This window comes from Thermobia domestica, chromosome 18 (assembly GCF_964235325.1).
Source record: "Thermobia domestica chromosome 18, izTheDome1.hap1.1, whole genome shotgun sequence".
Lineage (NCBI taxonomy): Eukaryota > Metazoa > Arthropoda > Insecta > Zygentoma > Lepismatidae > Thermobia > Thermobia domestica.
This window is the reverse complement of record NC_137471.1, coordinates 1,717,995-1,740,950: the sequence shown is the minus strand read 5'-3', so window position 1 is coordinate 1,740,950 and position 22,956 is coordinate 1,717,995. Positions and strand designations below refer to the sequence as shown.

The window sequence follows — 22,956 nt, the reverse complement described above, 5'->3', positions numbered from 1 at the left end:
AATTCGTGAGATGAATCTACAGGTAAAAACAAGCAAAAAATGTCATATGAACATTGGGTGAATGCGGCTTCGTTTGGACGCTAGAGGCGTCTGAAATGTCACCTTCCGAGGCGGCAATTTGCAATATCTCAAGAACGGAGAGAAATACGAATGTCGGGTCAAAACATATCAAAGGAAACCCCATCCGAAGAATCCAATTATGCATAAGTGGTGGCGAAACAGTGGCGGCGCTAGAGGGGGGCACAAAGAAAGTGAATGAAACATGGAGAAAAGTGAACAATTTACACTGAAAAATTGTAGGAGGGGATGTTACTTGGAATATGCAACAACAAATGTTAATGAACAAAGGCAACAACGGCTAGTCTGTAGGGACTTTATGGGAGGCGGATTGTAGGAATACACTACCTTTGTAATGGTGAGAAATAGGAATGTCGGGTGAAAAGATATCAAAGGAAATCCCATCCGAAAAAAACAATTATGCACACGTACTGCGGAACAGTGGCGACGCATGGGAGCTGTAAAGAAACTGTTAAACACTCTTAGTGATGAAAAGTGCAGATCGTAAAAAACACGTATGGAAGATGAGACCCAGTGTACTGTAAAAACAAGAGGTATAGTACTTACCATGGTCAACATAATGCCATTCTATAGCAGCTGTTCAATATGTCCTCCTTGTTCTTCGAGACAGACAGTTACACGATGGCGTAAGGATTGTCTGACTGGTGCCAATATCGCTGGCGTTTGCCGTAATGTGGCAAATGCAGCACATACACGCTGGCGAAGATCTTCAACATCATGCAGGGGCCGTGTATACACGAGACTCTTCACGTAACCCCACAGGAAAAAATCTAGAGGATTCAGGTCGGGTGAACGTGGGGGCCATGCTTGTCTTCCACCACGACCTATCCACCTGCGTGGAAATGTTTTGTTCAGATATGCACGAATGGTGTGACATGAGTGGGCAGGGTCGCCATCATGCATAAACCACATACACTGTCGTGTCCTCAGTGGCACATCTTCAAGCAGAATAGGTAGATTCTGAGTCAGAAACTGGAGATACGATATTGCGTTCAATCGCTGTGGTAAGAAATGTGGTCCCACAACGTTGTCGCCAATAATACCAGCCCACACATGCAATTGGAAACGCTGTTGATGCTTCGTCTCTACAATTGCATGCGGGTTGTTGAGTGCCCATCGATGGTCATTGTGGAAATTTGTGATGCCATCCCGTGTGAATAATGCCTCATCCGAGAACAATACCTGTGTTAGAAAGGCTGGTGATACACGGCAGCGGTGGTATAACCAACGACAGAAACGTCGTCGGGTTTCATAGTCACCATCGTATAACGCATGCGTTCGTTGTACGTGGTATGGTCTGAGATTATTACTATGCAAGATGCTTAGCACGACTTGATGCGAAACGTGTTCCTGCCTTGCTATTCGTCGGGTACTAATACTCGGGTTCCGGGTCACATGTCGGAGTACCCTCTCTTCCAGGGGGGGTGTTCGAACGCGTCGTCGTCTCGGAATGTCTGTGTTGGGAAGGAATGACCCAGTGTCCCGCAATCGCTGATGAATACGAATAAACATCCCCGGTGCTGGAATTTGTCGATCTGGGTAGCGTTCCGCATATAACCTACGTGCTTCTTCTGCATTACCTTCCCCTAAGCCGTACATCAAATGCATATCTGCCATTTCGGCGTTAGTGTATACTACCCTATTCATTGTGGCGCATTACGCATAGCACTTGTCAACATCAACACTGTTTCACACGACACAAAGTAAACCACATTCACATACACATGGATTACTGCCCTGCCTGTAGAGTGTAGCACTAAAACGCTTGTGCTGTTACTGTCATTGCCCCATTCAGCACGAATGAACTGTGTGCTGTCCTCTCCACCTTCGATGCGAACGCTCTCGTTACCCACGCTTTCACTACTCCTATAACTAACTCTACTACGCGACGCTCTGCACGCCCCCTTGTTCCACCTACTGTAGCTATGCGCCCTCTGTCATCGGACATGTATCATACAGTACACCTAGAGTTGTATTCCTTGATTCCTGATTGCTTTCAAATAGTTGTGTTTTCACCAATTTCAACTTTTCTCCATGTTTCATTCACTTTCTTTGTGTTTCCCCTGGCGCCGCCACTGTTTCACCATCACTTATACATAATTGGATTCTTCGGATGGGATTTCCTTTGATATCTTTTGACCCGACATTCCTATTTCTCACCATTACGAAGATAGTGTATTCCTACAATCCGCCTCCCATAAAGTCCCTACAGACTAGCCGTTGTTGCCTTTGTTCATTAACATTTGTTGTTGCATATTCCAAGTAACATCCCCTCCTACAATTTTTCAGTGTAAATTGTTCACTTTTCTCCATGTTTCATTCACTTTCTTTGTGCCCCCCTCTAGCGCCGCCACTGTTTCGCCACCACTTATGCATAATTGGATTCTTCGGATGGGGTTTCCTTTGATATGTTTTGACCCGACATTCGTATTTCTCTCCGTTCTTGAGATATTGCAAATTGCCGCCTCGGAAGGTGACATTTCAGACGCCTCTAGCGTCCAAACGAAGCCGCATTCACCCAATGTTCATATGACATTTTTTGCTTGTTTTTACCTGTAGATTCATCTCACGAATTTTCCGACATTCATGCACGACCACCCTGTATATACATTTTTATAGTATTATACAATTTTTGAAGAAAATGATTTTTTGTGAACTTTATAGTAGAGATATGGTATATTATAAATCTGTAAAAAGTTCTTTAATAAAGCACCAATTGTAGCAGTACAAGGTAATTTTCTTGAAAGTGGCCCTATTCACCCCAATCTACTATATACCTGAAATGTCCATGTAGATTGGCCACTTTTGCCAGGTATTACATTTTATTCCGAGAGAAAAGTGGTAAAACGCTGCACCCTAGTAGCATACTTAAAATCGTGACTTTTAAGATTTGTTCTTTCTGGAGAAAGAGGGAGGCGGCAAATTACATCATTGCGCGGGCGACAAATTGCCTAGGGCAGGCCCGATGATATGCACACTCATGTCCAAAATGATTGTCGCATATCTATAACTGTCTTCTTGTAAGAATATAATTTGATAATGATTTTGCAGGGTACTTTTAATACTGATGCTGTGTGTATAATCTGAAAATGTATATTTATGGTAAATTTCAAAGGAAAAGAATTATAAATACGAAAATGAGAAAGAGTAAAAGAAAATGTTGCTAAATGGACAAGAAAGTTTCATTTTCGTTTTATTGTTCTTATTTACTGCTGTTTTCACATGACATTTTCCACATACATGTCTTTGCCGATTATACACACACTAACATTATAAGAAATACCAGGCGGATTCGTTATCAAATTATATTCCTAGAACAACATATTTATAGACATGGAACAATAATTTTGGACATGAGTGTACATACAAGACATGAATATAGAATGACATAATTTGAAGTAATGCAGGGTGTTTCAAAATGAATATTAGGGTTTTGAAACTTTGTAGTATCTATTACAATTAACTTACAATTATAAGCATTATCAAATGAAAGAATAACTCAAACAGTTTTGAACACACGCATGCCATGCATTGTTTCCTCTGTCTGCCGTTAGAAAGAGCAAGTAGCAAAGATGGAGACTAGAGACCAGAAAGCTTTGTGTGTTTTAATTTTGCAAAGACTGAATCTGTAGTTACAGTGCAACCGTCTGTATGAATTGAATGTTTTGTGCCATATGGCGGAAAGTTTATGGGCCTTTTTCGCCTATTGACTCAATGTGTGCCATGTGACGAATGAAGCTCACATCGAACACTTGAAGCAAAAACTGTTTGAGGTGTTCTTTTATTTGATGTATTGTTTATAATTGGGGGATGCGGCACAGGATCGACACGGCACAGGATCGACACGGCATACGACCGACAATTCAGCTCAGAAACCTGTTTCGGTCCTGTGCCGTGTCGATCCTGTGCCGTTTCGGTCCTATGCCGTGTCGATCCTATGCCGTGTCGATCCTGTGCCGTTTTGCTCTCACGCCGCTGCTCTGAAATAATTTAACTTTTAATCATGTGCCTAAAAAAATAATATTTTTATTATCTGTTTAATCTTGGTCTTACAAATTATAAACTCCTGTCGATTCTATGCCTGTGCAAGTTATATGCATAGAATACGTACGATCGAAACGGCATAGAGCCGACACGGCATAGGACCGACACGGCACAGGATCGACACGGCATAGGACCGAAACGGCACAGGATCGACACGGCATAGGAACGAAACGGCACAGGATCGACACGGCACAGGATCGACACGGCACAGGATCGACACGGCGCAGGACCGAAACGGCATAGGACCGAAACGACGCACGATCATCGCCACTGCGTAGGATCTATAAAACCAAAGATTTATTTCTCATAAAAGCAATCAGAGCCCTGTCAATTGATTTTAAAATATAAGAATTATAAGATATTTACTATATGAATATTAATAATTGTGAGTGACAAAAGAATGATAGTGCTAAATGGACAAAATATAATTTCTTGTGTGCTTGGTCAAAAGCATTTCTATATGTATGGAATACTTATATTTATTATTATTATTATTATTATTATTATTATTATTATTATTATTATTATTATTATTATTATTATTATTATTATTATTATTATTATTATTATTACGTTTTAACTCGTTTTGAAATCATGGCCTGATTCCACTAGAAAGCGAAAGCCATGAGAAATGTAAGCTAAGTAGTAATATGGAATACTTTCAATGTTGCTCACTAGAGGAAATATGCTCGCATGTCTTCACGTCTCGATATCGAGACACAAGAGACTTTTTTAATAAGAAGCTCAGTTGGGAAGTAATAACTGAGCCGATGGCTCGAGCCGGCTCGCTTGGGGTGAACCATCGGCTCGAGCTGGCTTGGTTGGATGAACCATCTGCTCGGTTCGGCTCATCTGGGCCGAAGGCTCTTGCTGACACGGTTCGGTGAGCTGTTGGCTCGGCTCACTTCTCGGTTCGGGTCCATAGTGAGTGAGCTGTGAGCCCAGCTGCTCAAGTTGTTTACAATTGTAAACCCGGGCCGAACAGTTTTGAAGATATTTGGCCAGTGCCCTATAACTTTTAACAATGTTTGGCTCGAGCCCGAATACTCAACCTAAACCCTCAACCCAAATTCACAAGCTCGTGAACAATATCCTTGACTCCTAGAATTCACGACTACCGAGGTTAGCAATCAACTAGTTTTTTAGTATTCAAACACAGACCGCGTTTCTTTCATGTTTAAACACAGTGTTGTTATAATTATAATTATAATTATTATTTATTATTATTAATAATAATAATAAAAGTTGTACTAGTAGTAGTACTAGTATCATTGATAACCTATATTGTCTATGCAAGATACTTGAAGAGAATACTCGAAACTACAAACCAGATTTGGTTCGACTCGACCCGAATTCGAGTCGAGTTGGAGGAAATTTTTCGAATCGCGTTCAAAGATGTCTGTTTTTAGTCGAATCGAGTTTCAAAGAATACTCGCTCGTACTCACTCGTGCCCATCCTAGGATGACCACATTCTAACAATCGAAAAGTAGGACACAAGTATAATAGTACTGTATATGATATCTTACTGCGTCAGCAATACGCATATCATTATTTCAATTAATGTTAACCTTAAGTTAATGAACATTTTTGTTAAGAAGAAGCACTGAACAAAATTATTAAAGGAATTAAACACAACTCCAAATGCTTTGATGAATAACAAATTGGTTTATTTTATGAACGTACAGTCAAAGTTCGTGTTGGGCTAAATAATAATAATAATAATAATAATAATAATAATAATAATAATAATAATAATAATAATAATAATAATAATAATAATAATAATAATAAATTTCGAAGCGTGGTATTATTTTAAGAAATGAAAGAAAATTTAGACCGGCACAAAGGAACTTCTATTTAACTTGGTTAGCATCACTGTCATAAGTTCAATAAGAAACCTTTCCTACTTTACCGATATCTCAACAAGGCCTTCTCAGTAAAAGCGATGTATTGTAAAAAATGGTTTGTTGATTGTTCTCCATCCCTTGTCTTCTGAGGAGTGTTAAAAAACACAGCGGTTCATCATTCAGGAAAAGAGTGTGTTTGATCACAAAATATTGTGAATAAAGAATGAAACATTAAGATATTGCAAATAAATTAACTCTGGACATTTCGCAGGACATTTTAAAGAAGAAGGATATTTCTCGATTTCCTAGACATCTTCGCAACACGCAGGACAGCTCTTTGAAAAACAGTACTGTACTGCGAAAATCAGTACGTCTGGTTACCCTAGCCCATCCCTACGAGTAACGCAGTATGGCATTTTAGCCAATGTTACCTTATATGAAAATATTCATAACTTATAGCTGTCAAGTAAAAATGTGTCCTTGCATTTACATAAAGCAATTCAGAAAGGGCAATAATAACAATAATAATAATAATAATAATAATAATAATAATAATAATAAAAGCGATAGTAATAGTAGTACGGAAAATTGAAGTGATAACATTTGTTCACATATTCTAAGTTTCAGACCTAAAAGTAACGCGTTACTTTCGAAGTAAAGTAACAGTTACTTTTTGGGGGCAAGTAACGCTTTACATTTTAGGAAAAAGTAAAGTAACTTGTAACGCGTTACATTTTTACATGTAACTTACCCAAAACTGTCCATGGGAAAATTGTTCACTGCTCGGGCCAAGATTGTTTCTGACTGTCGACAGAAGGATGCCGTTTATGGCAGACCTTTGCCTGAAGTACTGCCCAAAGTTTGTAGTCCAACGGGTTAAGATCCGGGCTGCTAGAAGGCCAATCAGTGGTAGAAATGAAGTGAGGGACGTTCCGCGCCAGCCAGTCCTAAGTTGGTTTCGCTGTGTGGCCTGGAGCGGAATCCTGTTGGAAGGTCCACCTTTCTCCAGGGAACATGGTAGCAGATAGTGGTTACACTATAGGTGTTAGCACTGTGTTCTGGTATAGCTTGGCAGATGTTTTAACACCTTGTTCGCAAAAATACAGCTGGGTTGTGCTTGAGTAGCTCACTCCCCACCAAACCATCACTGAGGCAGCATGATGTGTCGGGTGTCATCCAGAAGTCCTAAACGGCAGAACTCCTAAAAATATAGGCACTAGACCTGAATTTTAGTACTTCTGCAGTTTAGGACTTCTGGCACGGTATGATTTTTAGGATTTCTGCCGTTTAGGACTTGTGCCGCGATATGATTTTTAGGACTTCTGGCGTTTAAGACTTCTGCCTTTTAGGACTTGTGCCGTTTAGGTCTTGTGCCTTTTTCATTCACTTGCTTTAGTTCTGAAATTCGCCACCACCCCACGAAATTGCGACGATGCAGCAACTAGTTGGCAATAATGTCACGAACGTAGCTAATTCCAACAATAACAGCTATATTTGTACTACTAAGATTATTATTATCACTATCTGTTCTGCACTTATACGTGAATTACATAATACAACTTATTTCATTCTAAGAATTAATTACATAATTAGTTAAGAAATTCGTTTCTTTCGAATGGAGATACGAGAATCCCAAGACAAATTCCTAAAACAAAAATAAATAAATAAAAAATTGAAAAAATGTTTAAAAAGCATATTTTACCAGACTTCTGAAAGCAAGAAAACATTCAGAGTTTCAATATATACTGTGTGGAGCGAATTTTATTAAGAGTAAGACAAAAATCCACCAAAGTTTACTTAATTAAGACAAAAGCTCACTAGACATTTCACGAGTGAACATTAAATACCAACGGTATACATAAAGAACGCAGTAGATTTAAAATTGAACAAAGAACATTTACTATGCAATACATTGGGTGACATTCATAAGTTCTAAACGGCACAAGTCCTAAAAATATAGGCACTAGACCTAAATTTTAGGTCCTGTGCCATTTTTGCAGAAATTACTACATAGTCATTTAGGGGTGTAGCCTGCAATTTTTTCTAGGGGAGCTTGATTTTTATATATTAAAAGCAAATCAAAAGTTTATTTTCAGATTACGAAAGCTTCAATAAGACAATAAATTTATACATATTACACCTGTACATAAATACATAATATTATTGTATTTCCAGTTACTTCCTTTTTGAAACCTGGACCTTGACAGAGCGTAAATTTAAAATCACAGCTTGTGGGAAATGTACGAATAAGTTAGTTATAAGAAATCGGAAACTGTTCATGGAAGTCCATTTGTTTGACTGTATTTATCTTCTGTACTCTTATATAAAAGAGTAAAGATGAGTGATTTTTGGGCATACTACTACAAGTAGAGTCGATAAATTTTAGTTATAAAATATAATTTTCTTATGAAAGCAGTACATAAGAAAGAATTTTTGGAAATAAGTATCGTAAAAAGGGTGAGGTAAGATTTTTTTAAAGGGTAGTGTATCTCCCAAGTTTCTAAAGCTAGTAAAATAAAACTTGGCATATAAGCTTTCCTATTAAAAAAAAAAAAAAAAAACTGAAAATTGAAAATTGAACACATAAAAGGGAAAGAGCAAAGGGAGCACATTTTTTTATGTTCGATTTCCCCATTACTTACTCAGAAAATATGTAAATAAATTAAGGAAGGATTTGTTTAAGCTAGATGCGTGAAACTCGGCATTTGAACTTTTAACTAAAAGTAATAAAATACTATATGTTTCAGCGTCTTGAAAATTACACTTCTAAGCGAAAGGAGAGTCAGTTTCTATAATATTAAAATATCCCACTGCTTATGAGATTTGGGCAGAAAACTCTTTTTTCCTTTAAGCCTCGGTTCATCCAGTTAAGCAAACGAGAGTATAAAGTGGCTGATTAATTAGGTTCTTTTAATTATTTTAACATGTTGACGTAGTTTAATTCTTTTAAAACTGTATTCTTTCACATTCTATTATAAACATATTTCATTTGCTGTAATTATTAAACACGTTTAATAAACATAAAACAGACTAACCTCCGGTCCCGGCCAGAATATGTTTTTGGTGTTAAGCCATCATTTGCCGTCCGTAACATAACCTTTGATTTAAACTTCACGTACTATCAAGACTCAAGTCTCAGAAATGTAGCATATATGAAATATACTACTTCTACTACTACTACTATACTACTACTACTACTACTACTACTACTAAATATTAATAACAATAATAATAATAACAACAACAACAATAATAATAATAATAATAATAATAATAATAATAATAATAATAATAATAATAATAATAATAATAATAATAATAATAATATGTACTTCTGAAATACATATGTACCTATGTGTTATTAATTCTTTCATAATCTTGAAAGAAACTTTTGATTTGTTTTTAGTTTGTAAAAATGAAGGCCCTCTAGAAAAACTTGCTGGCTTATTATTCCATTATTATTATTATTATTATTATTATTATTATTATTATTATTATTATTATTATTATTATTATTATTATTATTATTATTATTATTATTATTATTATTATTATTATAGGACAACAGTGATGGCTTATTGCTTGCAGTGCCTAGTAGTAGTTGTTTCCTTTCATCTTCTCAGTTAGAACTTCAGACTGCAGGTCAAAGTGAGCTTCATGGATCACCTGCAAATGCATCTAAGAAGATAGTGTAGAATCCTTCAGATGATCTCCTGAACATGTATGGTTCTATCCAAAATTTGGAACTAGAAAACTGACAGCTCGGAAAAGGAAGAGATGTGCTATTCTCACAGACACTCTAGAAAAAAGTACTTTCGAAATGAAAAAGAAGCATCTAGAAGCAACCGAAAACGTAAAATCATCAACTGAGAAGAATTTATTCTCAAGTCGTCTGTTTGGTTTCTGAAAAACCGTACGAAGAACAGGATACAGAAGAAGACTGGGTACAGTGTTTATGTTGTGAGAAGTGGTCTCATTGGTCGTGTTCCGAGAGAAATCCGTACTACATCTGTATAGATTATAGACATTGACTGCCACAGTGAAAATGAGTGAAGCGATGTTCAAGCTGTAGATTTGATAGCATTAAATTTCTGAATCAAGTCCGATTGTTGCAACTTACCCCAGATGATGTTGCAATTTACCCCATGGGTGGGGCAAGTGTCAACAGTCGGACTTAGTTCAAAAAGTGGATGCTATCAAAACTGCCGTTCGATGTTTTGCACTTCTCTTTTTTTGGTATGTAGTTAAGGCATGTACCTTTTACTACACTCAATATAGTTTTTATATCTATAATAATTTTCGAGTAAAAAAACAGACCTGAAAATTGTTGCAACTAGCCCCATCTTCCCCTACAATCACTTTTTCAAAAAGAAAAATGTATAAAGCCAGTAAAGCAATTAACATGTAGGTCTATTTTCGAAGATAATATAGGAATTTTTCGTGCTGCTAATTATTTATTTTTAAAAAATCAGATGCTGAAACCAATCGATATAGCGCAGTTTAAGCAATTCAGTTTGTTTTATTTAAAAAGAAAACTCTCAATTTACAAATTTGATTGTTCCTATGTATTAGAGCAGTCTTCGAAAAATCAGTGCCTATTGAAGTCGGGCAAAAGAATGTCCATTGTTTTTAGTCGTAGATTCGATTAGTGTACAGTGACGATGCAAGGATGACTTCCAAAGAAACTGGAGTATTCCTTTCAGTATTTTATCAAACGTTGAATGAAGAAATGATCAATCAAGTACAAGATTTAACATTAAAAAATAATAGTGCATCGTTCAAGTTAGAAGAACACTCAGAATTCGAAAGAAAGAGAGATACACATGTGTGATTCATTGTCTCAGTACATAATGACGTCTCGGAAGAAGATTTTAAATGGAACGAAGTCTTTAACGTATCACACTTATATCTTCTAGGCTAATGGTAACGGATGATAAATGAACGGCTTCCTGTCCAAGAGTGTGTGAAAAAGGAAAAATAACTTTGATCCAGATTAGGTTTAAAACGACTGTGCATAGGACAGTCAGGCGGCATGTAAATAAATATAACATCGAAAAATGCAAAGATCATATGTGATGAACGAGTGTACAAGGAATTCTCCACATGACCCAGGGATTCCAAATATTGTGTGAATACATATGGGGCAAAAGTAAGCTGCATTAAACGGTTTCCTCCTCGTAATATGCAATTCCGTGGAATATGGTACTTCTGTGCACAGAAGCAACAAAAGTGGAGAAACAAGGGATGTTGTACACGTTGCATAACGATACCAAGAAGTGCGCTGGAATAGTATACTTGATTTATCCGTTAGATGAATCTTCTCCCAGGAATACTTTTGATGGCGTTTTCCCCTTCCTTCGAGTTGGCAAACCTCAACTTTTCCCTGAGCTATGAAAAACTTCATTGCTATTGTGAATATACCAAAATACTATCCTGGTGTAGACCACTTACATTTTGATTTTATCATTGCCGGAGAAATTTTCTCAAAGGAAGCTCGTTGAAAGTACATTTTAAAAAAAGGATAGTCTTTTTTCGACATTCTAATGTACATACCTTAGAGCTGTATGGAATACCTACACGGAGGAATATCTACGGAACTATCGTCCCTTGTGTGCCAATTGCGAGTGGCTTACAGAAGGCTGTCTTGAAGTTTTATTGTGGAATGGCTTCAGTTAGCATGGCTGAGTTGTAATAAGCATCTACGCAACTTGTGAGTGATATACATAGTCAGATGCTCTACTGTTACACGTGTAATTGCTGTATAACAGGATGGGAAATGTTGTGTTCAACGGTAGAGGGTTGTGTCCAGGTATTTAAGGTCGTGTAAAAGTGTAGACGTTGGTGTTTAAGTAAAATTGATTGTGTTAACCTGTACACGCCTGCGCGATGGAAGATTACCCTGTCCACGAGCTGGCAGATATGCAACTCATTTATGGAGTAGCAAAGGGCAATAGCCCAGAAGTGAGGCGTTTATATCGTGACCGTCGCCCTCAAAAGAGAGTAACTTTCCTTGTATTTTTCCACGCCTCCATATTCGACTTTGAGAGAGGGGTCCCTTCGGTTTCTCGTACGTGAAATCGGAGGAAATAGCCCCATATGGACAGCTGAACTTGAAGACAGCGTACGTCGAATGATCAAAACCGTCTTGAAACTATCATGTGTATGGCGTAAAAACCCACATGCAACTCTAGTAAACGATCAGCAGCAGAAATTTGGTGTGGTGTGGTGGATAATTTTGTGGTAGGATCTTATTTATTATCGGTCTGCCTGTGTGGGAGTACGTATCTTTTATTTTTACGTAATTTTCTCCCAAAATTGATAGAACATGTGCCCTTGAACATAAGACAGCAGATGTGATTTCAGTATGATAGTACACCTGCACATTTTGACAGGAATATGCAGACTTACCTAAATGAAACATTCCCAGATTGGGAGAGAAAAACCTGTGTTATGACAACCTCGTTCATTCTACCTCACGCTGCTTGATTTTTTTATTTCGGGGATACGTATGAAACTCCGGCCACGACAGTCGAAGAACTTGTAGCTCGATGTAATATAGCTGCGGCAATCATCTGCGAAATTTCAGATGTGCTTGATCACACGCGGAAAAATTTGCTTCGCCGATGTCATCTTTGCAATGCGGTCAACGGTCGACAATATCAGACTGTGAACTGTTATTCTTCATAGCTATCTCCTGTACACATACTGCATTGCACAAATACTGTACAAGGTACCTCTGAGTATTTCAGTTATCCTACCTTCTCCGAAACAGAATAAATCGATAATTTGAAATTGTATTTCTTTCTTTCCTTGTGCAACACGCGCAAAACCTTGAGTATCGTCGAGTTTCATTCCTTCTGTACTCGTAGTTATTATCTTCCACGAATTTACGCATTACGGGGAGGAAATCTTTTAATCTAGCTTACTTTGGCTCAAATTATATTCACATAATTTGTGGGAATCACTGTTGTTATGTGAAGAATCCCTTATACTCTAGTTCATCGTACATGATCTTTTGCCCCTGACTGTCTTATGCACAGTCGTTATAAACCTACTCTGGATCAAAGTTATTTTTTTCTCATTTTTACACACTCTTAAGTTGAACAGGAAGCCGTTGATTGATCATCCGTTACCATTGGCATAGAAGTTATAATTATGATAAGCTAAAGACTTCGTTTCATTTAAATTCTTCTTCCGAGTCCAGGAATCACCTCCAGACGTTCATTACATTAATGAAGTTACACACTATATATATAATGATAAAAAATAATACCGATATTAGTGTCGATGAAATAGTATTTGGAGTCACTCAGACGAACAGTAACACTCCCGATGCAGTTTAAATCCATACTCAGATTCCATTGCCCTTTATGCTCAAAATGAAACTATTCTCCCCGTGCGAAGAACGGGTATTCTGTTAATAATTTATTATTAAACATCACACCATAAAATACAAAGTGTATCACGTAATGTACACGTTATACTGTTACTTGCTTAATGTATAAATGGAGGATGAAGGACTATTATTGGATCAAAAGATCCAATATATTTCAGACAATAAATTCCTTGTAGGCTTTATATCTGGAGAACAACATATAGTGTACCCAAACCTAAACTATGACTGAACTCAGTATGATGTGCTTAGTGCCTGAATAAAACGAAAGCTCGATTTAGGGGCCATTCAAAAATTCTGTTGCCCTTGATCCAAAAAATCTAATATATTTCATTCAATAAAAAAAAAAAAAAAAATCTTGTACGTCTTATATCTGAAGAACTACATATAGTGCAGCCAAACCAAAACTATCACTTAACTCAGCATGATGTGCTTATTCCGAAAGTAATACGAAACCTTGATTTAGGGACCGTCCAAACGTTTGTAGCCCCTGATCCAAAAAGTCCAATATATTTCATTCAATCAATAATTTTATTGTATGTCTTATATATGGAGAACTACATATAGTGTAACCCAACCCAAGATATCACTTAACTCAGTGTGATATGCTTATTGCGTAAAAAATATGAAAAGTCGATTTAGGGACCGTCCAAAAATTTTGTGGCCCGTTATAAAAAAAAAATCCAAAATATTTAATTAATCGAAATTTTTCTTGTACTCCTTATACCTGGAGAACTACATATCTGGAGAAAACTCGATTTAGAGACAGTTCGAATATTTAATGGTAACTGATCCAAAAATTAATATTAGCCAAGATCATAATACTTTGATCCATTTTTTAGATCATTCCTAAAATTCTTGTTTTTATTCAATCTTTCTTTTAAACAGTATCACTCTCTTTGTTCTCAATTTGAAATTTATCAAGCAATTATAAAGCATTGCTTATTATCCAATTTGTATTCGGTGTAGAGCTTCAATTTTCTCAAAGTTTCAAATAAGATAATAAAATATGATTTACTATCGGAATTCGTGTCAGGTATTATTATTACTTTTATTGGTGTTTTCCTTTCTTTCAATTGTTAAAACAAGAAACTACCTTGCACTGTCATAAAATATGTGCTCTTTTCCAATAGCATAATAAGTGCTCATATAATTTTGAACTTTAAAATTAAGGATTGAATCAGTACAAGAAGTACAATTTGGATAACGAATGACTTATAATTGATGTTTAGTGGCGTACTGAAGTAAAGGGATTAAGGACTTTGAAACCCCCCTTGAGCAAGGTATTATGCAAAATTAAGCACGTTTATCATATTAGCACGTTTATATATATAAACACTTGATATTATATAAACTTGTGTTCCTAAAGCCCCTGAACCCCCTAAACATTTGCGTAGAGTACTGATTGTGTTTCTCTTATTATTTTAACCGTTTTATGCTTTGAACGAAATTTGAAGTGCAGGAACCCTGTGAAGGTGACCACCTTTACTATAAAAATTTCTTTAATGGCTCTTAGTTTTTCTTCAAAACAATCAATAACGAACGAAAAATAAATGATTGAGTTTGATTTTAAATCGAAATTTGAAATACCACCAAAAAGTTGGCCCACCCAACCTTATTTTGTAAATGACTCTTAATAATTTTCAAAACAAACTATTTCCTCTTCAAACCAATCAATAAGAAAGGAAAACATGTTATTAGCTTGAGTATTGAATCGATATTTAAAAGCAGAAAAAACAGTATGAAGTTGACCACTAAATGTATCCTGGAAATAGATATATTTTACTGGTTGTTTTGAAACAAGTGATGTTTTCTTCAAAATAAGCAAACCGCCCCGAAACAAATCACCTTCATCAACATTATTTCTTAATTATATTCTTATGTTTTTCGAATCAAATTACTTTTCTTCCAAACAAGCAACAACAAATCCATATCAAACGATTGATTTTGGTCTTGAATCGAAATTTGTAAGTAAAGGAATCAGATTGAATTTGATCACATTCTAAATTTATTTTGTAAATCTCTTTCTCTATTTTACATGTACATACTTCAACTTAGTATACATAAAAAATTACAGCATTATAAAAATATCAGACAAATAATATTATTTATTCGGTATTGAAAACCTCGAATCAACTATTGGAGTTATTTAGCGTATTTTTTTTAATATCACAAAATTAAAGGTGTATTTATTACGGCATGGATATATTACGCACAATATTTTTATACAATTTTTTAAAAAATAGACCATTTAGAATTATTTATCCTTACAATTTTTTATATCCACAAATTCAATTTGAGGGATATGCGATATTGATATTTTCAGAAAGTGTTGACCACCCTACAGAATGTCGATCCTGTGCCGTGTCGATCCTGTGCCGTGTCGATCCTATGCCGTTTCGGTCCTGTGCCGTGTCGATCCTGTGCCGTTTCGGTCCTATGCCGTGTCGGCCCTGTGCCGTTTCGGTCCTATGCCGTGTCGATCCTACGCCGTTTCGTTCCTATGCCGTTTCGATCGTATGACGGTTCTCTCCTATATATCCTTGAGAAAATAATTGTTACTTAATATTGCGTAATTATAAAATAATGTATTTTTTATTATTTCGATCGTATGAAAGTTCTGCTGTCGATCCTATGCCGTGTCGATCCTGTGCCGTTTCGGTTCTGTGCCGTGTCGATCCTATGCCGTGTCGATCCTACGCCGTGTCGATCCTATGCCGTGTCGATCCTACGCCGTGTCGATCCTATGCCGTGTCGATCCTACGCCGTGTCGGTCCTGTGCATGTAACCCCTGTGCGTAAAATGTAATAAGTACTACGAAGACTTAATTCCCCGATATTCATTTTGAAACACCCTGCATTTCTCAGCATCAGTATTGGAACTAAGATGTAAAAAGGAGAGATTATGATTGTTTACAACAACGATATTATTATTAGTCAAGACTATAATTACTACAACAACACAAGTTAGTAGTCAAAAAAATGTAATTAAATGTACACTCGTAACCCTTTCGGACCCACATGGCCAAAGTGACACATACGCGTGTGTCACTTTTTTAATACGCTCCTGTATGGTCACTAATTAAGATATCGGTATATATTTTTTTTGCCAAATATGGTTGGTCCATAGTTTATCATTTTAGTTTCTTCTTCTTCTGTGTGTCGAATTTCCTTCTCAAATTTCACCCGTCAAAAATTCAAGAATTTTCGAATTTTCTTTATTACTTTTCCCCTGTAGCTTCATTCGTTGTAGAGAGACCTCCTTAAGACTTGTCAGGTAGATACGTCGGATGGATACCTAATTGTTGACATCAATTGGATGGGCTTGCGCGCAGTGTTGCCAACTACGGAAATTAAAATCTCCTTAAATTTGGGCAAAAAACTCGAAATTTTTGTTATAAACCTACCTATACGTCCCAATGCAAGTCAACTTACGCCAGTCGAACATTTGTTCTTACTGAACAAACTTGGGTACATATCGTTACAGTGGAGTAACTAGGGGACGCACAAAAAATTCGGATTTAGGTTCTAACTCTTGTTTTCCCCTACTTTTCTGTTTATCGAAATATATTTTTGGTAATTAAAAGCATTGTTTCTTAAATATCGCCATGATACTTGTAGGATATATGAGTAATGCACCAGTGATTATTTTAAGATAGTTTTCGTCTGTCTGGTAGCAGTGTTGCCAGCTACGGAAAATTTTAATTCAAGATGTTAGGGGAAAATTACGTGTTTTGTCTATTATATCCCTCTTGTTGACTACATAGGAACAAAAGTACCAGTATCTGAAAGTCTTGTCTTTGCCCTTCACAACGCACTATAGAAAGTTTCAATACGATAGTTAGGGGAAGTACAGTTGAGGTTTACAGTAGACCTTGTTCTCTAAGTGGAAAGATAATTGATTTTTTTACGTAGACTGAAATATTTTTTAATGATCTGCTTACTTTATTAGATATCGTCACAATACTTGTAGGGTATATAATAGGGATACCAAAGCTTCTTTTAAGATAGTTTGTGTGTGTCTGCTAGCACTGTTGCCAGCTACAGAAAATTTTAATTTCCGATTTTAGGAGGAAATTTTGGAAAAATTCCCTTTTTGTCTCTATTATTTCCCTCTTGTTGGCTACATTCGAACAAACGTACCACTGTCTGAAAGCCTCGTCCTTAGCCGACACAGCGCACCATAAAAAGTTTCGGTAGAATAATTAGGGGAAGTACAGTTGTGGCTGATAATAAACCATGTTCTGTAAATGGTAAGAAAATTGTGCATTTCTGAGTTAGAATGAGATTTTTTTTTAAAATTTTATGTTTACTTTGTTAGATATCGCAATGATACTTGTAGGATAAATTCTTAGGGTACCAAGGTTTACTTTCAGATAGTTTACGTATGTTTTATGGCAATGTTTCCAGCCAAAACAATTAATTCCCGATTTTAAGTAAAAAATTCGGCAAATTTCCCTTTCTCCTCTATTATTTCCCTCTTGCTCGCTACGTTGGAACAAATGTACCACTACCTGAAAGCCTTCTCTTTAGCCTACAGAACACACCATAAAAAGTTTCAATTAGGATAATTAGAGAAGCTGTAGCGTCGGCATATCTGTTGGTTTTTGCTTTTGAGGCGTAAAAAGTGTCAAAATTTCATGTGTATGGAAACAAATTTTTTTCTTTCTCTCTTTGAATGGAAGCCAGCGACTTCAGGTTTTCACTCTACCTTGTCAACGCACCAAAGAATCTTTTTAGGTGACTTAGACCCATATGGCAACAGTGGTGCTAGATGCAAAAAATCTTGAATTTCGGTTAGGGATTTTTTGTAAATTTTCACCCCTACATTTCCCTCAGTAATTTCCCACCCGCTCGCAACACTGCAATGTAACGTACACCAAAAAATAGCCACATTCCTTTTCTAAAAAAAACAACGTCTTAACTATATCAATAGGGTAAATGGTTTTTGAGGAATACGTCACTAACTGACAAAGTAGGAAAACGCCAAAAATGATCTGGGTCCGAAAGGAATAATCACACGATTTTGCTCGTATATGTACAAGGAAACAAACGATTTGTAAGTTACGAGGACTTCGACTCAAGTTCTATTGATTATTTCAATAATCTTCAACATACATCAATAAATAATAGCTGCCAGAAAAAAAAAACAGACATTTGAAAAAAAACATGAAAAAGAACGACGTTTTTTATTGAAAAAAAAACTTTACAGAAAAAAAAACGTTTTTTTACAACACTACTTCTAGTTTCCTCTTGTGTTGCTCGACTTTGATCTAGTTTTATGCAGCTGCTGGTTGTGACTCTTTAGATATGTATATACAAACTTCGTCAACATTGTGGTGGATAATTATTCGGTGTATGTGTGCGTTAGAAAGAAACAGAAAATAAGTGAAAAGAAAAGAGTACGAGTTAAAAAGAAAGAAAAAAAGTGCTAGAAATTTTGAAAATCTCAAAAATTTCTCATTTTCAATCTAATTTGAAGGAAAAATCCTGTATTCTCAGCAGTGTTCACAATTTCCCTATTTATGGGAAATTTTCTGCCAACTGACAACACTGCCGTAGCATTCAAGAGCAGTACAACTTACCTTTGGACACGCTCGTATCCACGGGGGTTCTAGGGGACCGTCCCTAAATATTTACTACCCCCTAAAATTTTCACGGTAGGATTCCAAATGAACTATAATATAGTTTGATCGAGCCCCCATACATTTTTGGGCTGGCTACGGGTCTGCCTTTGGAACAACTGTTTTTAAGTACCGTGCTTTGTCCTATCGTGATGACGTGTTTATTTCTGCTATAATAGTGATCAGCTTAAGTATATTAAATATAGTACTACTATAGTGTACAGATACAGAAGCAATTTTTAATCTATACAATATTGTAATCAACTTTCTTTGGAAATACAAGTAATGAAGAACAAAAAAATCGAGTGACAAAAGTAGATACATATAAAATAATATCTTACCTCTATGAACATTAGAGCAATGGCAACACCCCCAATTGCAATCAGGGCATCTTTAATTTGATCTCTAAGAACCGGGTAACATCCAACATTGTAGTAGGAAGCGCCAGTAATACATGATGATGGAACTCCCGACCCATAGTCAGTTGGTCCAAATACTCCGCAACACTCCAACTGCAAAGTACAATGAATATATATACTACGCTAGTCAAGAAAGAGTAAGAAAACTGTTTTGTGTTCTCGTTAAATATTATTACACTGGCGAATGACGAGTAAGCAAAGTGATGGTGTTCCCATTAATAATCTATTACGCTATTCAAGAAGAAGCGTAATAACTGCTGGTGTTCTCGTTAAATACTACTACGCTGCTGAATGAAGGATAAGCAAGCAATACGACAGTGATTCCAATTAATAAATAATCTATTATATTACTCATGAAAGAATATGAAACTGCTCATTTTTTTTTTTTTTTTTTTTTTTAATAATCTATTACGCTACCCAAGGAAAAGTGCGGAAATTGCTAGTGTTCTTGTTAAGTATTATTGTGCTGGTCTGCGACAAGTAAGAAAGTGATTGTTATTTCCATTAATAATCTATTACTCTGCTCAAGGAAGAGTATGGAAACTGTTAGTTCTCTCGTTAAGTATCATTACGCTGGTCAATGAAGATAAGGGAAAATCTATCTATCTATCTATCTATCTATCTATAGGGTGTTTCAGATAAAACGTCCAGTGCTTATAAATCCGAAACGGCTGAGAATAAAAAGATGAAACAAAAACTGAGATAGGAAAATGTCATAGGGCGCATCACATGGTGTTGTTGTGGTGACCCCCAGGGCCCTCCTTCAAGGGGGCCCAGGGGCCAGCTTCAAATTTTCAAATAGGAACACGTATTGAATCATACCTCATTCAATAGTCCTTGAAATACGAAACAACTTTTGTAGGAAACAATTTTCGATTTGGGGCACCGTTTTCAAAATGGCCGCAAAAGTCCTGTATCAGTTTGAACTTGGCACCTAGGCCCCCTTCACTGAGTTTCCTGAGGGTCACCACAACAACACCACTTGATATGCTTTATCATCGTTTCTATCTCAGTTTTTGTTTCATCTCTCTATTATCAGCCGTTTCTGATTTAGGCCTATAAGCACTGGACGTTTTATCTTATACAGAACCCACTTTTTGCGGCCATTTTGAAAACGGTGGCCCAAGTCGAAAATGGTTTCTTACAAAAGTTGTTTCGTTTTTCAAGTACTATTGAATGAAGTATGATTCAATACGTGTTCCCATTTCAAAATTTGAAGTTGGCCCCTGGGTCCCCTTGAAGAAGGGCCCTGGGGGTCTCCACAACAACACCATGTGATGTCCCTTATGACATTTTCCTATCCCAGTTTTTGTTTCATCTTTTTATTCTCAGCCATTTCGGATTTATAAGCACTGGACGTTTTATCAGATATAGGACCCACTTTTTGCTGCCATTTAAAAACGGTGGCCCAAATCGAAAATTGTTTCCTACAAAAGTTGTCTCGTTTTTCAAGTACTATTCAATGAGGTATGATTCAATACGTGTTCCTATTTGAAAATTAGAAGTTGGCCCCTAGGCCCCCTTGAAGGAGGGCCCTGGAAGTCACCACAACAACACCATGTGATGCGCCCTATCACATTTTCCTATCTCAGTTTTTGTTTCATCTTTTTATTCTCAACCGTTTCGAATTTATAAGCACTGGACGTTTCATCTGAAACACCCTGTATATATATATAATACACCCTGTATAGAGTAATGTATATATATATATATATATATATATATATATATATATATATATATAATCTTGATCAGTATTTCAGAATTAAAATAAACATGTATACATTACTCTAAATAAAAGACTTCTATATGCTTCTACACAAGAACGACTTTTTAAAATCAAACAGCATCACAGTTACTTTTCGTAATTAAAACGAATGGTATTACTGTAATATGCTAAACGTATTTCAAATGTATTAAAGATATAATAAATAGGAATACCCAGAATTTTTCATATGGATATGTGTGAAAGTAATTAAAGCTAATCTGCCCTTTTATTATAACATTTTTACGTTTTATTGAGTTTTCAGCATTTTAAAAGAGAGAAAAAGTTACTTCAGCTGAAAAAATACAGATAACATTTTAGAATAGATATATGACAATTGAAGGGAAAAATAATCATAGGGAATGTGCATCCAATATATATCCCTGTGAATTTGTCCTCGTCAGAATTTCCCTTGCATTTGGACCGCTTGGATTTAGTTCCCGCCCTCGTTACTACAGCCATTTTATACACGAGTACCAATCTGCATACAAGCACGCTAAGAGTCAAGCTTTTCGGTGCTGCGTTTCCCTAAAAATTTCCTCCTCGCATAGAATTCATTAAAAATATTTTCTACAAAGTCCTGGAGAGCTTTAGGCAGAACAAGAATGAATCATTTAGTGTTTCACCCCCCTAGTTGGGGGGTGTAAGAATTTTATTTCCGGGGGTGTCTGAAAATTTTAGGGGGTATTGAGGGGTGTTAGGGCGTGTAGATAAATTACTGAGTGTGCAGGCAATTGGTACACTAAAAATGCTGGACGATTTAATTGCAACTTGAAAACCTACATGCTTCAATTTAATTACTTTAAAATAGGACAAGTGCCGTACCCATAGTTGGGCTTAATGTTTGTGTAACTGCACATTGGTTGGTAGTCAAATTCAAAAATAAATAAATAAATAAATAAAAGTTGTTAGATGTAAATAATTAGAGATTTTAATTAAGCATTGTTTTATAAATAAATAAATAAATAAAAGTTGTTACATGTAAACGATTAGAGTTTTTAATTAAGCATTGTTTTATAAATAAATAAATAAAAGTTGTTAAATGTAACAATTAAAGCTTTTAATTAAGCACAGTTCTAACCTATGGAGTACAGAGAGCCGAAGACACGGTCACAACTAGTTATTTAAAAATAAAATGAAATTGAACTTACGTCACGTTGCATGCTATCCCAGAATTGTTGAGTTGCTTCATCGTTACGGTTGTTAAAAGAGTTCCAAAGACCATCTCTGAGAAGATCTGACAGTTGATCTTTCTTCACTAAAGCTGTAATCCCAGCGGCTAGTTGCAAGATAACTATCACTAACAAACATCCTGCAAACTGAAGTTTTAAAAGCATTTGTAAGTTACTCAGTATTGTTCTTAAATAAATAAATAAATCACAGGACCCTTATCATAATAGGCAGTAACTTTAGTTAACGTATGTCATCACTGGTATATAGAATTATAACAGTTATATAAGTTTTCTAATACCATCACTGGTTATTACGACTGTTCATGGCTTTGGATTGATTATTTTAACAAAAGAGACAGTGACAAAAGCTTAAAACCCACTTTATTTTAAATTATAATTTGTAACGGTTTTAAATTATAATTTAAAATAAAGTGGGTTTTAAGCTTTGGTCAGTGTCTCTTTTGTTAAAACCATCACTGGTGTATAATATAACAGATATTTAAGCTTACTTATACCATCACTGGTGTATACTATGATAACGAACAGTTATATATGGTTCCTTACACCATCACATGTGTATAATGTGACAACAAGCAGTTATTTATGTATACTTA

At 36.0% G+C, this 22,956-nt stretch overlaps 1 protein-coding gene across 1 annotated transcript in view; it reads right to left on the bottom strand.

Annotated features, from left to right (window-relative positions):
• Nucleotides 1–22,956, bottom strand: part of LOC145676073 (23 kDa integral membrane protein-like) — a 51,193-nt gene that overhangs the window by 9,064 nt on the left and 19,173 nt on the right. The window contains exons 3-4 of the mRNA XM_081746938.1: nt 22,322–22,489; nt 19,328–19,498 (exon numbers count right to left, since the gene is read on the bottom strand). Of these exons, the coding sequence (XP_081603064.1) occupies nt 19,328–19,498; nt 22,322–22,489 (339 nt within the window). The remainder of the gene's footprint in view (nt 1–19,327; nt 19,499–22,321; nt 22,490–22,956) is intronic.